We start from the raw sequence: 17,035 nt of genomic DNA on the forward strand, positions 1-17,035 counted from the left end.
ATAAAAAAAAAGGGCCAATAAAAAGCCTCACATACATAAAATTATTTATTGTACACAACAAATACTTTCCATCTATAATTTAGAAGATAAAATACCTTGTTTTGAGCCGATTTCCTTTCAAACAAGTGCTCTGCTACAATTGTCAGAACTTGTGCGCCATAAAAGAAAAGTGTGGCTCAAACATTCTCTGATAAAATTAAATAAGAGTGAAATTAATGTTTAAAAATAAAAGAGGAAGACTAGTAGGATCTCAAGCACATGTAATGAAAGCAATTTTGGAAGGCACTCACTACCACACAATAGAGACCATCTAAACCTATGCAGATGTGCCTCTCTCTCTCGTCTGTTGGTTTACTCTCGTGTCGACTTGAACTCTCCCCAGCCGTGGAAGCACCTGGTGAATTTCTTCGATTCTTTCCCCTTAAATGTGCACAGCAGTTTTCTGGGTAGTTCGGGTTGCTTCACTCTCAAGTTCTGCACATAGACCTGGGAGAAAAAGTTATACAGGAAAATTAAAGATCACATTTTTAAAGTGAAGGGAGATGGGGAATATATATGTTAAGAATACTGGCTACCTTGGATATTTCCATTCACTGTCTCATTAAAAAAAAAAGAAAAAAAAAAAAGTCTTGCATAGCATAACTGGGCTCCCCAAAATTGTCAACTGAAAATCTATTACTTGGGTTTTTCACATTGTATACATAATGAGTAAGACTCCAAAATTTATTATTAACCCTTTCCCGACGGGTGCACTTTCTACGCGAAGTCCCATATGCCGGGCGATTGCAATATTGCATTGAAATCGTCACTATCGCATGACGCCCCGGCACGGGAGTTTTTGGCTGTGTCACACGGGTGTGACGCACCGTCGTCATTGGGTTAACATATTTCATTCACAAAAATGTGTTGTTTATGCTGTAATTAAAGGATTATTAATTATGTATTTTTTATTTTACATGTTTTAAGAATGCTAAGTTGTTGAATATCTCACACACTATATATTCATATGCTTTGCTTGCTCTTGCCTTTATTTACAGGTCTAAAACTCATGCAAATGTAATGATAATTATTAGAATGGTTGACCATTGAAAAAATTGCCATGTCAAGAGAATATAGTATATGTCATTCACTTCAGAATATTTGAATGGCATGACACTCATGGATAAATTAAAGTTCATATCAATTAAAAAAAAACAGCAATGGAAACCAGCCTTGCAACATGACATACTTATCATATTCGTAACCCATGTGCCAAATTAAATGGCTATACAAGCATCAATGTTCTACAAATAACAGGATTTCAAATCTCATAATGAAATGAAAGTGAATTGAAATTTAATCCATTGGCTGCAGTGTTAATAAAATATTTATACAGTCATGTGGCGGGTTTATGTTGTATGGCACGGTGCCATCCGCGTTTATGACCGATGCTGCTTTGACAGCAAATCATGCCATCCGCTATCAATGGATTAACAAACATAGCATCACTAATAAAACTTCATCCTTTATAATGGATTTTTACTTGACTACTGTCACAGCCCAATAATGAGCATTATTATATATACTTTTAAACTTTAAAGTCTCATACACTTGACAAACAACTTGTGCCACTCATGCTGCTGCCAGGCTATTGCACATTTATGGGAAATTTGTATTGCAAGGGAGTGCCCAACAACAGTTTCAAGGATCATCCTACGTAACAACCACCTAGTCCATGAAATGGCTTTATGAAGTCAAACATTTACTCTATTTTGTAGTATTTTTCTTTCTGTAACTATCAATTCCCAAATTATAAAATCACGGAGATGCTATACCACTTTACCACTGACATTGCTAAAACTTCTACAAAAGATTTCCAAGATTTCAGCCACCTGAAGATGCACAACAAGATTATTTCCAACATTGTATACATGAAATACATTCTACTTGAATCATTGAAGGGAATCATTCATTGTGAATAAGAATACTGCATTGAGGAGATTGTCCCTACTAAGTGATCTTGATGATTATGACTTGTAGTGGGCTCGCCTCTGAAGTGCCATTTCTTTTGATCTCACAAGGTGCTTTTTTGTCACAGGGCTGCCAACTTTTGAAAAAATCATCAGGATGTTGACTATTTGGTGGTCTATATTCACTTTTTCACTTTTTTTTGAGTGAGTGTGTGAGTGTGTGAGTGTGTGAGTGTGTGAGTGTGTGAGTGTGTGAGTGTGTGAGTGTGTGAGTGTGTGAGTGTGTGAGTGTGTGAGTGTGTGAGTGTGTGAGTGTGTGAGTGTGTGAGTGTGTGAGTGTGTGAGTGTGTGAGTGTGTGAGTGTGTGAGTGTGTGAGTGTGTGAGTGTGTGAGTGTGTGAGTGTGTGAGTGTGTGTGTGTGTGTGTGTGTGTGTGTGTGTGTGTGTGTGTGTGTGTGTGTGTGTGTGTGTGTGTGTGTGTGTGTGTGTGTGTGTGTGTGTGTGTGTGTGTGTGTGTGTGCTGCAGTGAAAAGGCAGAACGCATTAACTCCAAAAATGCGATTTTTATGAATTTGGTATCTGTGGAATCGTCATTTAAAGACGAATTTGGTACATCCATCATGGTGTCTGAATGTCAATAAAGGTATGGTCAGTTTTGTATATCGATAACAATGATAGGAGTAAATATACATGCAGCCAAACCTTTAACATCGATTTTCTCAAAACATGGATTTTGGAGTTAATGCGTTCTGCCTTTTTGCTGCAGTGTGTGTGTGTGTGTGTGTGTGTGTGTGTGTGTGTGTGTGTGTGTGTGTGTGTGTGTGTGTGTGTGTGTGTGTGTGTGTGTGTGTGTGTGTGTGTGTGTGTGTGTGTGTGTGTGTGTGTGTGTGTGTGTGTGTGTGTGTGTGTGTGTGTGTGTGTGTGTGATCAGCAAAGTAATGTGCTATCAATGATTTGTGATGTGATTAGCTATCTACATGTTTTGTTTTAACCCATCCACGACGGGGGAATTCTAGCCTTGAATGTCCAAATGCCGGGGCGTTCGAATTATTAGGCCTAAATCAATTGAATGGCTGGCACAATACTGTGCCGCCCGGCCACTGGGCTTTTGAATGCGCGGTACACATGCTGTACCACCCGTCCTGTGTGGGTTAATAGAACCAACTATTAAAACAAAATCTGCACTTTTGCAAATTTTGCAGCCCTGGTTGAATCAGGGATGACCAGAGGCCAACCCCATATCACTTGCATTGTGGGCCTAGGGTGTGCCCTTGAATATGGTACAGAGCAAGACGAATTATTCTTGAAATATCTAATAATACATCATCCACACATACAAAGAATAAATACAACTGCCACACTAAAATGAAAGTTTATGTCGCTATGAATTGCATATCATTAGTCAAAACAGAGAAAATCTAAACAATAGAGAATATTAGTCTCATTTGAACTTCACAACCTAACAATCTTTATATGACCCATGTACTGTGAAATGTAAATTGCAATAGTTCCTGAATATTTCCAAGAAATCAGGTTTTGAAAGGTCTTCTACAATATATAAACAGTTTCGGGTGGTACTGCTAAAGACAAAATCAAATATTGAAACTAATTATTTTCATTAGGCAAATGAGCACTTTCCTGCTAGCCTTCAACATTCTCCATAGAAAACTCAAGTCTACCTATCAAGGGACTTTGTGTTTTCCTATTAGGAAACCTTTAGGCTAGTGTGTTCAGGTTTAACCGAGAGATGGAGATACAGATAAAAGAGGACAGAAAAAGTGCAATGTGCCATGTTCTTTCAAAGTATAAACTTGTGTCTGTAAATGTTACACAATAGATACAAAATTGAATGACTGGATCATGAAATCAATTACTCTTCTGTAGTCAAGGTTTTCTAAATTCACAAAAGCAATAAAAAAATAGATAAAGGAATATAAAGTTCAACTGTAGAAGTGATTTAAGCATCTAACTAAACTCTCCATGTTACTTGAACAAATGGTAACTAAATAATGTACTGACTGACTCCATCTGTCTTACATGCTTATGATTTTCCTCTTATTAACCCACACAGGACGGGTGGTACAGCATGTGTACCGCGCATTCAAAAGCCCAGTTGCCGGGCGGCACAGTATTGTGCCGGCCATTCAATTGATTTAGGCCTAATAATTCGAACGCCCCGGCATTTGGACATTCTAGGCTAGAAATCCCCCGTCGGGAATGGGTTAAATATAAAAAGCAGAGGAGAGAAATGAGGAAACAACAGACATCCAGTCAATATTCTGTTTGATTCAAACAAGTTCTGAACCTAACAATATCATAATAAATTATAAAGGAAAAGTCTCTAAAAGGAAAAATTGGAATGCAAAAATATTAAAAATATATTAGTACTATTAACTCTTTTGGGTTAGGTGACCTTTGCACTGCATTTTTGAGTTCAAAATACAAGCTATTCCTTCAGTTGTCTAACTAGGGCATCATACCAAATGGTAATTAGTATCTTAATATATCAAACTGATTCATATATCAAACCATAAGTCTAGAAAGTAATAAAAAACATCCAAATATTCCCTGCCCAGGCTGAACATAAGATATGGCCTGTCTCGCAAAGGTCAACTTGTCTGCATCTGGTCATCTCACCGTTGTATTTCACAGTAAGGGGGCTTTTTGTACACTGAGGCAGTGACTAGCTACTACAACTAGCGTGATGAGCCATGACAAGACATTCACATCACCCAGCAGGAAGACCAGCCAAGCTATGACGTGAACGTCACATCATTCAGCATGAAGGGGTTAATGCTACAAACATTTTATAGAAACTCACCTGTGCAGACTTAAGGGCAAGTTTAATTTCGACGTCCGAAGCCTTCGAGCCAAGCCAAAGGAAGACATTACCACCATCATCTAAGATCATGGTGTCATCATCTGCCAAGTCATCCTATGAAGTCAACAAAAAAGAGCATTTAGAATATATAACAAGTTGATCTAAATGCTTCCTGGAAAGAATGCTAAGTTTAAATATTAGTATCTAAGTATGTGTTAAAATAGTTAAACATATAATAAATATTACTAACAAATGAAAATAAACAAAATACAAAAAAGTTTTATGTATATAATGTACAGTTTCACTAATAATAAATAGAATCTATCAAATTTGAAAGAAAAGAAAAAGCAAAATATAAGTAACTAGAACCATAGCAGTACAACACACTACCATTTACAATGAATAATGAACAGAACAATACAACCAGAAGTCTGTCATGAATAAAAAACAGGATTCAACAAGAATGGCCTATTATAGAATAATTTCTACTATATTTTACTATAACATGCAAAACTAAGATTTAACTAAATTTAAATATTACATAACAAAATTTATATACATATTTTTTGTTCCTTCCTTTTTATATTTCTTTTCCTTTTCTTAAAGTGTTAACATAGTACCTGACAGAAATCTGAGCACTTCTCAGAAACAGCAAAGTAGCCTTTCTCATTGGAGCACCGGAAGAGCCTGGTGTGACGCATGTAGGCTGCATCCTTGTCATATGGCTTCCTCCCTCCGATGCCAATCCAGAAGAAGTTCTCTGGTTCTTCTCCCTCTCTTACAACCTTAAATTACAGTCGATGGAGTGTGAGAGGAATAACAACTCTTGATCTCATACAATTTGGCCTTTTCAAAGTATAAAACAACAAATATGAACTCACAATATATAAAAGCATGTAAAAAGAGGCCACATCAGAAAGTACTGACCTGCAGACTGTATTTCTCTGGATCGTACATCTCTTGTGCGATTTCCTCTCCTAAGCGGCCTTCCTCCTCATCGCTCTTCTCTCCAAGCCAGACGTACACAATGCCGCTGTCGTCATCCTGTCCGAAAGGTACTTTGAGGATGTAGCAGAATTCTGAATTAAGTGAGGCAGCATTGGGTTCGATCTGGATGCATCGAGTGAAGAGTGGAGACCCATTGGACCGCATGTGGAAGAGCTCTGGCTTGGGTTTTGGGGGTTCCTCGACTGGTGGTGGAGGCCTGGGCTTTGGCTTTGGTCTCACAGGCTTCTGTTCATTTGGCTTTGGTTCTGCTGCTTTCTCCTCTTCCTCTGGCTTGGCCTGCTGCCTATCCTGCCTGCGCCTGCCAGAGTGGATGACAAACTTCCTCTTGAAGTGAGCCATGAACTTCACAACCTCCTGTTGCTGGTGCATCCTTGAGACCTCAAGCTTATCACCAAAGAGTGCCTCAAATTTCTTCTGGAGACTGAAGGTAAAAGTGAGCCAACCCATGTTTGAGGCCTGTCGTCCCTGCCAGAAGTAGACAACACACTGGAAGTCGTCCTCGGGCTCCGTCTCTTCTTCTTTGTCATCTTCTGGAGGCTCTCCTGGCACCCAGTAGCGGCAGAGGAACACATAGCACTCCCCAGAGTAGAAGTGTCCAAGTTCGTTTTCAGGCAGCTTGACAAACTTCTTGCCCTCCAACACAAAAGCATCCATAGAGTCCAGATCATCATTCCATTCATCCATACACTGTTGTGCTTCCTCCAGAGACATTGGCTGCTGTCGAGGTGTAAATAATGCACTTAGATCTACCTTAGTTTCCTGCTTGGCACACCAGTCCTTGAGATTAGCTCCAGTCTTTCTGACAGAATCTGCAGTTCTTGTGAAATCAACATCAATAACATCTGTCCAGCCAGTAAATTTGGTTTTGAACACTTGTGGTTCTGTTCCCTCCTTCACAAGAGTGGTTGCAGCGTGATCAGGACGTACAATCATCTTCAGCAGCTCTTGCGACAGCTTCAGAGCAGCTGCACGCACTAACCTGGTAGATTTGCGTCCAATCCACACAAAGACATCACAGTAACAATCCAAAATGTAGACGTTCTTCGTCCTCAGAAGCTTCTGGACCAACTTCCCTTCTGGAATCTCAACCTGTGGTAACTCTAGGTAGCCCATACCCAGGCCAACTTGGTAGAGCCTTGGCACCACTGGGGTAAATGAGGGATCAACGTGCTCCTCCAATTCTATTTCCTCCTCCTCTCCTTCATCAAGTCCCAGTGCCTGCCAGAACTGTGGCCACTCTGGGTGCTCTTTCCCCTGGACCAGCGTGTGGATTTCAGCCAGGTTCTTGCGCTCCTCTTTGCTCATCTTCTCTGCACACAGTCGGGTCTTCGTGGTTACGGTCTTCTTGGCCTTGCTCCCCTGCCACACATAGATCACCTTGCCGTCGTCCAGGAGGAAAACATGGCGTGGGTCCAGGGACTCCACACAGCAAGCCACAGTTTCTAGGTGGATACCAGTGTGTGTTGGGAAGATGCGATACAGGCGAATTGGATAATCCTAGGGATGAAAAATAATTATTACATACTTTTAAAAATACATTAAAATTCTATTAGAATATAAGAATTTCTATAAACATACACCCAAACAATCACACTGATATGTTTATAAACTGCACATACAACTATCTTATCAAAATGGCAATGTAAGGTATGCAACTAATGTGTGATCTGGACTTTTAAGGGACTTAACCCATTGCAGCCAGGTATCAATGTGTATATGATGCAACACTGGAATCTGCTCACAGTTGATGTGAGATCACAGTCATGAAGTATTATGACTGTCATGGAGCTAGTTTCAGCATTACGCCTGAAAAGATCTCGCACATGGAGGCTGTGTGCACTCGTTATCTTCACAACAGGAGCAGCATTAGGCAAATGATCACTCCGTCATGAATACATTAATACTTCCACTTCAACACTAAAGTCATACTTCAAACAATGAATAGCAAACCTATGTTGTAATCTGAGTCAACCTGTCAACCATATTCATATATATTTGATACATCCTTAGAACCATAAACTGTATAATTAAGGTAACTGATTATTCTTCTGGTGTGCAATAAATGACATAAAATGAGAAGTTCAAGAGAACACTGGTTTGTTTGTTTGTTATTCAAGACATGATATAATATACATACACAAAAAGTTTGACATATGACTCTGAAATCGCTATATCAAATGTTGTATGTTTTACCATTGAAGTTAAAAAAATATGTTAATTTCTATTTCCTTCAAATAACTAAAAAACTATCCTTTTATGCTAAGATTTATATTTATATGACAACATTTATCATGCAAATGATGTTAACGTTATTGAGTTTATCTTAGTTCCATATCAATCAATCAATCAATCACTGGGGCTGATGCCAAGGAGGGTGCACTGCCACATCCACCCTCTGCTTCCAGTCACAATGGTCCCTCTTAGTGAACCTCCATGCAGAGGCATGGCCCATCTCTATTTCCTCAATATAGTTGTGGGTCTCTTCTATCAAAGGTTGTCTCCTTAACCCTTTCCCGACGGGGCACGCGCTATGCGAAAACCCCTAAGCCGGGCGATTGCAATATTGCATTGAAATCGTCACACTGGCATGACGCCCCGGCATCGGGAGTTTAGCTGTGTCACACGAGTGTGACGCACCGTCGTCATAGGGTTAATTCCATGCAAGGAATTGTTCTAAAAGCCATCAAGAAAAGCCTCCATGGCATAGGATAGAGTCTAGGTTTTAGTGAAATGTGTAACTTCAATGTCTTTGCCACAAATACGTACTAACTGAGCAGGTTCTCCATCGGGCTTGCTATTAATCCAATAATCATTGTCAATAATCTCAGGCCCAAGCCTAAACTCCCAATGGTGATCTAGTTTGATTGGAAGTTCAAGGATTTGGTCTATTGTGGATTTGCCAAGAGTGAATCCAGATTGGTGCAGTCCCAATTATCCCCTTTCCCCTTCAAAGGTGGAATTTCTATATCCATCAACAGATAGCAGACAGGACAGCCTGCAATCCACAAGCCATGGGTTTACCACCAGACTTCAAAAGTTCAGCAAGGATGCTGCAAATACCAACTGCTTTACCACCCTTCAGTTTGGAGATTGCCTCACAAAATTGGCAGGGTAGGTGATCCTCCCTGAATAGGAGATCAGACACTGGGATCACAACACCACTCACATCTATGCTAACCATCAAACAGCTCCTCCAAATACTCAGCCTAATGCTCTCACATCTCAACATGATCTAAAACGATATATTTGTCATCCTGGATTAAACTACTAACCATCTCCTCCACCGTGAAGAATCCAGAGGCTGTTCTCCCGCCCTCAATATATGTGATGTCATGGTCGAACAGACCCAGGAACTCATCCGACTCGTCTGCTTGCTCCTCTCTGTGTGTGCGACCTTGAGCTCCCAGGTAGTTGCGCAGGTTGACAGCATGGATGGCAGAACAGGCCTTCTTGTCCAACTGGTGGAGGAAAAAACAAATTGAATAAAGATTTTTTAAAAGAAGTAATAAACACACTTCACAGAAGAAAATTCAGGACATTATGGTGCAGAAATCACCCTGAAAATAATTAAGAATAATACCAAAACTCAACCCTTACCGTAGACTTCTCACCAATCCAGAAAAAGATCTTCCACTCAAGATTCTGAGAGTCGTCCATGTCAGTCTTGAGGATGATGTAGCAATCCCCTTCATAGAACTTGCCATAGACCGATTCCTCAATCTGGTTTGGCAGAAAGTTTTCAATTTCCCAGATCGTAATTCCTGGGATCTGGCCTACATCTTCATCAAAGAACTCCTGGTAGTTTAGGGGTGGACGCTCCAAGGCCTCATCCCATCGTTTTTGCCTGTTGTTGCAGGAAAAGAAAGTAATAGTACATATTGCAATAATTCTCCTTAAAAACTTTTTTTTCATTCTTACTTTTATCATGAAAACTATGAAATTTTACCAGATCAAGTTCTCATAAAACTTTACCAACTCTTGCACTAAGCCTGTGCATAACACAGAAATACACATCATATTCAGTCCAAAGTTCAGAGAACTATCAAAGTACAAAAGAAAAATCATCTCATACGTTTTAACCTCCTGGCTCCTCTCTTCTGTCATCTTGTCCTTTTGCTTCTGCTTCTCTTCGTCTTTGGCAATCTCCTTCATGCCCTTGAGGATCTTCTCCTGCTTGTCATCTTGCTGGTCCTTCTGGTCTTTGCGGAACTGCCTGAGCCTCTTTTTGCGAGCAATGGGGTCTTTGGGTGTTCCTGTTGTGGTATCAAAGCAAGGTTGACATTTATGTGTTCATACATTTGACTGAGTAAAATCTTGCATGGTGAATACTACACGAAAAACACTGTCCTACATTCCACAGTCAAAGGAATTACGATAATAGCTTGTTTAGGTGATTTATCTTAACCAGTAAACAAGTTTTAGTTAAAGGTATTAATTCTATAGTTAAGGTTTTACAGAAATGGAAGACGGTTTATACATTCTATAATGTTGATATAGCCAACATGTGTTATGCATTAAAAACTATTAGAATATTCTACAATATCATAATCGATGCCCTAACTGAGTTTCTAAAAAGTGCAAAAGAGAAACTTGAAACACCAAGTTTCATCTAAAACAAAACAATTATTATTATTATTTTTTTATAAAAGGTCTAAATACACAAAAACATAACTATTCCATAGCAATACTTTCTCCCAACTATGTTTCATCATTTCAGAAACCTCTATGCTTTCCTTTTAACTGTTACAAGAGAAAATACATTAGTGAGAGTGCTTCTACATATATTCACTTATCTATGTATACTTTAAAATCAAGAGCAGAAAAAAAAATATGGGAGGAAGGACTGGATACGAATATAAAAACTGAGCCATCTTCGCTCACATTGCATTCTCCTGCTCTATTTACTTTTATGTAAACTACACAATCATAAAAAAAATGTAGCAATTCATCCTAAATAAAACATCTTTAGTTTCTATTCATTGTACATCATCTTTCACTAAACACTAATTTCATCATTCATAACAGGCTGCAATGGGCTGACAAAAAGCAAGCAGTTTAAAAGCGTAGGCCTTGAGATGATGACACCTTCCAACACCTTATAAATAGGAGAAATATAAAAATTCTAAATCTAATCATTGTCTCTTATTCATGAACAAGATATATTTAGGGATCTAACTTGATTTTAAGTGGAAAAAAGTGTGAATTAGGTTCAGTCTCTGGTGATGTAAGAAACAGTGCTATGTAAGGAAGAAAAGAGAGAGAATGAAAATCTCTAAGGAACTTGATGACTATGTAAATTGTAAAATGAAATATCTATTAAAAAGTAGATTAAGTATGTGTGCAATAAAATGTATGAAAATGTACCCAAGATGTTACCACCATAACGTTAAGATGGTTTTAACTCCGCTCACACTTAAAGCCAGGGTATTTCAAGTGCATCTTGGGCTATTCACCCGCTCTGGATGCAGGCATCCTCTGCGTGCATGATCACCCAGCGTGCCAGCCATAAACAATGCCATGATGTGATATCGCATCCCCAGTAGCAAGTGTTGCCACCACATGACGTGATATCACGTCACTTGGTGTTAACAGGTTTATATGAAACCACATACCCAAAATAACCAATCATTGTCTTTCATTTAGAAATTATAATTATGTAGGGTTTAGGCTTTTTTGAGTGAGAGAGAAAGAGAGAGCGAGAGAGAGAGAAAAATGCAAAACTTTTTTTTCATTCCATGTCTATATTGATGTAAAACAAAACTGTGCACAGCAAAAAAAAATCTTTCCTACAAAAATTCATTTCTTTGCAAAACAAAATATCTAATAAAAATTAGATCAGTTATGTGTGCCACAAAAATATATCAAAGTGCATTTAAGATATCAATAGAAAACCACATACCAAAGAAGTTCTCTAAGAAGAAAGGACCTAAGAAAATATAACAGCCACATGTTAACCTTCTCCTAGTATATCACACCATATACAACTGCAGCACCAGTAAGATAGAACCAGCTCAATACATTAGTTCAATAAGCTAAATCTTTGTCAATTGATATTACTTTTGACACACTCTCCCTTTCAGGTTTTGAATACTTTTCACAGTGACTAAAGTAACATTTAATTAACAGAAGCCTTCTATTCTACTGGCTTTGTTAGAAAAAAACTTTGGTCATGTCAAATATTTCACTGCTGATCAAACCCATATAAAATTACATATAATTCACAATTTATGTTGATTGAAAAATTATCAGTTACATCTATAACAATCATGGATGGACAAAAAAAAATACAAAATTCTCACATCAATATTCAAATGAGTGTATTAAGATAAATAAATAGCATGATGAAAAGACATGTTCTTGGCAGAAAAAAACACTATACACAAAATAGATTTACTAAAATTGAGACTACAATTTCAAGATCCATCTGGATCTCATCTTCAGGTCTGACCTGAAGATGGGATCTAGATGGATCTTGAAATTGTTATCTCATTTTCAATAAATCTATTTTGTGTATAGTGTTTTTTTTCTGCCATATTAACAACACGGTAAAGTGATATTTGCCTTACAGACATGTTCTTCTTTTCATGCCAATATTTTCATAAAATTGCTGCTCATAGTTCAATCATTAGTGATAATAGCTAACTAATGAATATTGCAGATGCCCAAATCCCTTATATAAACATGTAAGTTTGCAAAGGATCTCTGTTTTTTATTTTCTACTCATGATGATAAACTATTCATGTCATTCATATGAATTTAGTAATGAGCTTGGTAAGAGGCAAACTATAAAAAAGATAATCAGACTATGGTTGGTTAAATTCGCACATAGAGTGACAACTGCACAGCATTTTAAAGTGACATATTGAACCTGGTATGACTTACAAAACAAAAATAATATGCATTTCCTCAAGTAGTATTATATCAAAAGTAGCCAAGATGTTTTTGATTCTCCTTCATTCTGTACCAAAAATGGGCATAAGTGGAAAGATCCTAACAGTAACCATGATTATTAAAAACCTAATCCAAAGTCAAAGCCTTCTCATTTGAATAATCACTCTCTTTTCCATAATAAATCTATTTTCAAGAAGGAGAATTCGGAAGCTAACATATGCCCACCAACCCAAATGCCCATACACATACACAAGGATAATCCCTACCTTGCTGTTGTGCAAGAGTGGCTGCAAGCTGGGCTGCCTGTGCCCCTGCATTCCGGAGCTGGGCCTGGAGGGAGAAGTCGATGTTGTAGAAGGCCACTCCCGATCCCTGAGCCATACCACGGGGCTTGGGAGGCCACACCATCTCAGGATTGTCGGCTAACTCTAGCTGCTCCAGGGTCTCATTAATGCAGTGGATGGTCTCAGGAAGAGTGACCAGCCGGTTGCTGTTCAGGATCAGCTTCTTCAGGTTTGGGCATCTGTTCAAAAGAGTAATGGTTCATGAGAGGATGTATGATTGGTGTTACTATAGCAAGCACTCCTGTCTCTGCTTTTCTATCCTATGCCTGGCCTCTCACCAATCTTTTCTATCCTAATCTAGCATACTCTACTTAATGGATGAGTATCTTATTGTAGAAAATGTAATCAAACAATAACAAATAAAAGAAGCCAATTTTCAACAAATAAATACCTAAAAAAAAGAGAAAAAAAGAAGAAAAAAAGGGGGGGCAAAAGAGAGAGATTCACCTGCAAAGCCCCTCAGGAATCATTTCCAGACGATTGTGCGCGGCAGAGAACACCTCCAGGGCGACTATCTTCCCAATGCCAGACGGAATGCCCTCGAAATCCAACTGGTTCTCATTGACCATCAGGCGGCGCAGGCTCTCCAACTTGCAGATCTGTGAGGGCAGAGCTGTCAGATTGTTGCGGCACAGGTTCAGCACCTCTAGCCGGCTCCAGGTGTCTGAAAATGCAAAGTGGTAATCAATTTTACAAGGTCATGAGTTGGCTGACTTAGGGAGGTAGTTTAGAATACACAAGATATCATGGAATGTTAAGTTTCTGAGAGGGTCACACAAACAAGCTCAATCATTTTAGATAAGATCTAAAATGAATTTATCAATAACAACCTTCCCTTTCCTAACTGATAACTAATAATCAATAATAAATTATTCATAATTAGTAATAAAAATTATAATAATAACCAAAATAAAAAAAAATTCTTGTACTTACCAATTGATCCTGAGATCTCACTGATGCTGTTGTCTGACATATTCAGACGTTTAATGTTGCGGAGGGTAAAGATGCAGTCTGGGATCTTCTGCAGGTCATTGTGCGACAGATCGACATCAGCAAGATTAGTAAGGGCTTCTATGTTGGCAGGCAGGTTTGAGGGAGACCTCTGTGTTTTACGCATGTGTAGCGTCTGCAGAGCAACCAGAGATGGGAGCTGCCTGCAATATAAAACAGGGAGGGGGAGCAGGGGTTAAAAGGAGAAATCAATCTTAAAAATATGTGATGCATGACTGTAGTTTCAAAGAAGAAGTATGGATAATATGTGAACTCATCTGACGTAAATGTTTCACATTGGTATTTAAACAGTCTAACAGATAAAACTTGTAAGATAATACTACCCTACTATCCCACCAAAAATCTCTGATCCCACCAATCAAATTACAATTACAACCAACAAACCAAATTTGAAAGATATGTTCATAATGCACTAATACAAGAGTAAGATCCTACCCACCTGAACTGGAAATGGGTCAAGGGATTATTGTTCAGGATAAGAGTCTGTAGATGTACCAGTCGCCTAATCTGTGGAGGGAAGGTCTCCAAGTTGTTGTCTCCTACATTTAAGTACAGCAAGTCTGTGCAGTTCACGAATACTTGTGCTGGAATTTCCTCAATCCTGTAAAACAGAGGGTCATTATCATCCGAGATATTCTTCATATAAGATAGAAAGGGCAAAACATCTTATACAGCAGAAATAACAATAAAAAATACATGAGATAATAGCATGGGACAATAATGGAGGAAGAAACAAAGTAAATCAAAAAAACAATATGAGTAAGAAAAGGAAAGGAGAGAGAAAAAAATAAATCAATAAAATCACCCAAACAACCACACCCACACACACACAGACTCAGCCAACCATCAAAGTGAGCCACCTTACATGTTATCCGACAGATTGAGGACAAGTAGCGACTTGGCCTCTTCCAGCCCTTCAGGAATCTCTGTCAGCTTGTTGTGCGAAAAGTCTAGGGTGGTGAGGTCATCCATCTGGAACAGGTCCTTGGGAACGCCCATCTTCTGGAGTTTGTTGTGGCGGACATTAAGTGACCTCAAGCAAGGAAGGCTCGTCACAGCTCCATACAACTTCTCAATATTGTTGTTCTTCAGGGAGAGATGCTCCTGCAAGTAGTAAAGGTCTCATGTACATGACACTAGGTTCAATCTAGTTAGTGTCTATTCACAGTTCCACCATCACTAACTCACATCATTATTTCTATCAATGCTTTAATAGTTATAAGGGTCTCATATGACTGATTTAAAAAACCTTGACCCCTTCACTATGGGCAGTAGAAAACGCTCTTCATGCCGTATCCGAGCTGCCGGCGCGCGCCAAATTTTAAACGTCGCTAATGAATATGACAAGTTTTAAGCCAAAACCTCTACAAGTTTAAAGCCAAAACCTCAACATAATCACCATGTGTTATATAACATATGCATGTGACAAGTTATTTATATAGGTTGGGAGGAAGATGGAAAGAGTGACCTTGGTGAGAGGCCTCACTCAGATGACCAAAGAAAACGATTGAAATAGTATGGTAAACTAATCATAATATGTTTTATATTTTTACATAATGTTCCATAAATAAATAATAAAATGATTGCTAGCAGGGCCCATCAATGCCTCCCTGGTATAAGCAAATCCCACTCTTATGTAATAATAATGAAAGTAAAGTAATATATTGTATCATATCCGACCTCTATTCTGAAAGATCTCGTACAGTATCCGGAAGAAAGAAAACTCAATTCCACCAGAACTGAGCCATGACGTAGTATGCGCGTCCTCGGGTTTGACGCGAGCGCTGCGAGGACGCAGTATACACGTCCTCATGTTGAAGGGGTTAAAGCTTACATCATTATTAGTGACAGAACAATCTTCATTCTTACCAGCTTCTGAAGATTGCTGACCTCCTCTGGGACAGCATCTATCCCGGCGCTGTTGACTCGCAGCCATCGGAGACTTGACATCTCCTTGATGCTGCGAGGAATGCCTGTGTTCTGGAATTTTGAATGTTTTTCACTATTCAGTTAAAGATCTTATGAATTACTTACCACTACCTTTTATCATTACTATCAGTATTCATTAGTTTGCTGTTTCTATTTTACTGGATAATGGATTCATGGCAACACTATAAGATACTCTAGGGAAGATGCTCAATTAAAATCATAATATAATATACTATCCCAGCATCTTCTAGCTCTTCTTCTAAGTTTTAGATATATCATTACCAAATGCCTGAACATATGTTCTTCTTTAAGCATCTCAATCAAATTCTTTATGATCTATTAGATTTCTTAACCTAAATATAAACATCACATTCTAAAATACACCAGTCTACTTATAAGAACATGAGGACATTTTGCTACATATTCACTAATTCTTATACCTAATGACCTGGCTTCACATCAGGGACTCCCTTGTTTGAGGATAAGACTGCCCTTGCATGATTTTAGTACTAGTGCTACCGACCTTGCCTAAGCAATGCCATTCCAGCGCCTTCCTTATAGAAATATTTTAACTAACATCTAGATAAGGAACCTATTCCACATTTCTGTATGTCAATATACTTTGAACATAATTGATTAGTCTTTATATATACTAAATACTAAAATTTCAGTATAGTCTATAAGGGAACCAATAAAACTAACATATGATAACAGCAAGAACTAAATTCAAAAACAGTTGTCCACATAGATCTAGGATTGAAGACAACAAGAATATTTCCATTAGAAAGATAAATAAGAAAGGAATATGAAGATCATAAAAGAACTAAAGATCCATATTGCAATAAGTATTTTATTATGATAGATTCCTCCAAATGAGCAGAAACCGTTTATCCGTGGGAGACTGGGTATGAAATATAAATCTATTTTTGCATAGGTATATATATATATTAAATATGAGTAAGCATAAATGTATGTGTGAAAAAATAAATATTTCAAGTCACAGACATTTCAGGAACATTAATTTCCAACTGGTAATTTTGAATCATTGTTTATAAATTTCAAATTACTAACAAATTTTTAGGT

The 17,035-nt window shown here is 38.2% G+C and overlaps 1 protein-coding gene across 1 annotated transcript in view; it reads right to left on the reverse strand.

Annotated features, from left to right (window-relative positions):
* Positions 1 to 32: 32 nt before the first annotated feature.
* Positions 33 to 17,035, reverse strand: part of fliI (FLII actin remodeling protein) — a 17,949-nt gene continuing 946 nt past the window's right edge. Inside the window, exons 2-14 of the mRNA XM_043020222.2 lie at positions 15,893 to 16,003; positions 14,889 to 15,127; positions 14,463 to 14,624; positions 13,946 to 14,166; positions 13,460 to 13,676; positions 12,935 to 13,191; positions 9,850 to 10,030; positions 9,375 to 9,621; positions 9,050 to 9,235; positions 5,697 to 7,274; positions 5,390 to 5,554; positions 4,770 to 4,883; positions 33 to 486 (exon numbers count right to left, since the gene is read on the reverse strand). Of these exons, the coding sequence (XP_042876156.2) occupies positions 352 to 486; positions 4,770 to 4,883; positions 5,390 to 5,554; positions 5,697 to 7,274; positions 9,050 to 9,235; positions 9,375 to 9,621; positions 9,850 to 10,030; positions 12,935 to 13,191; positions 13,460 to 13,676; positions 13,946 to 14,166; positions 14,463 to 14,624; positions 14,889 to 15,127; positions 15,893 to 16,003 (3,813 nt within the window). The 3' untranslated portion in view covers positions 33 to 351. The remainder of the gene's footprint in view (positions 487 to 4,769; positions 4,884 to 5,389; positions 5,555 to 5,696; positions 7,275 to 9,049; positions 9,236 to 9,374; positions 9,622 to 9,849; positions 10,031 to 12,934; positions 13,192 to 13,459; positions 13,677 to 13,945; positions 14,167 to 14,462; positions 14,625 to 14,888; positions 15,128 to 15,892; positions 16,004 to 17,035) is intronic.

This window comes from Penaeus japonicus, unplaced genomic scaffold (genome assembly GCF_977035675.1).
Source record: "Penaeus japonicus unplaced genomic scaffold, GWHDUDI00000001_assembly GWHDUDI00000003, whole genome shotgun sequence".
In the NCBI taxonomy this organism is placed as follows: Eukaryota; Metazoa; Arthropoda; class Malacostraca; order Decapoda; family Penaeidae; genus Penaeus; species Penaeus japonicus.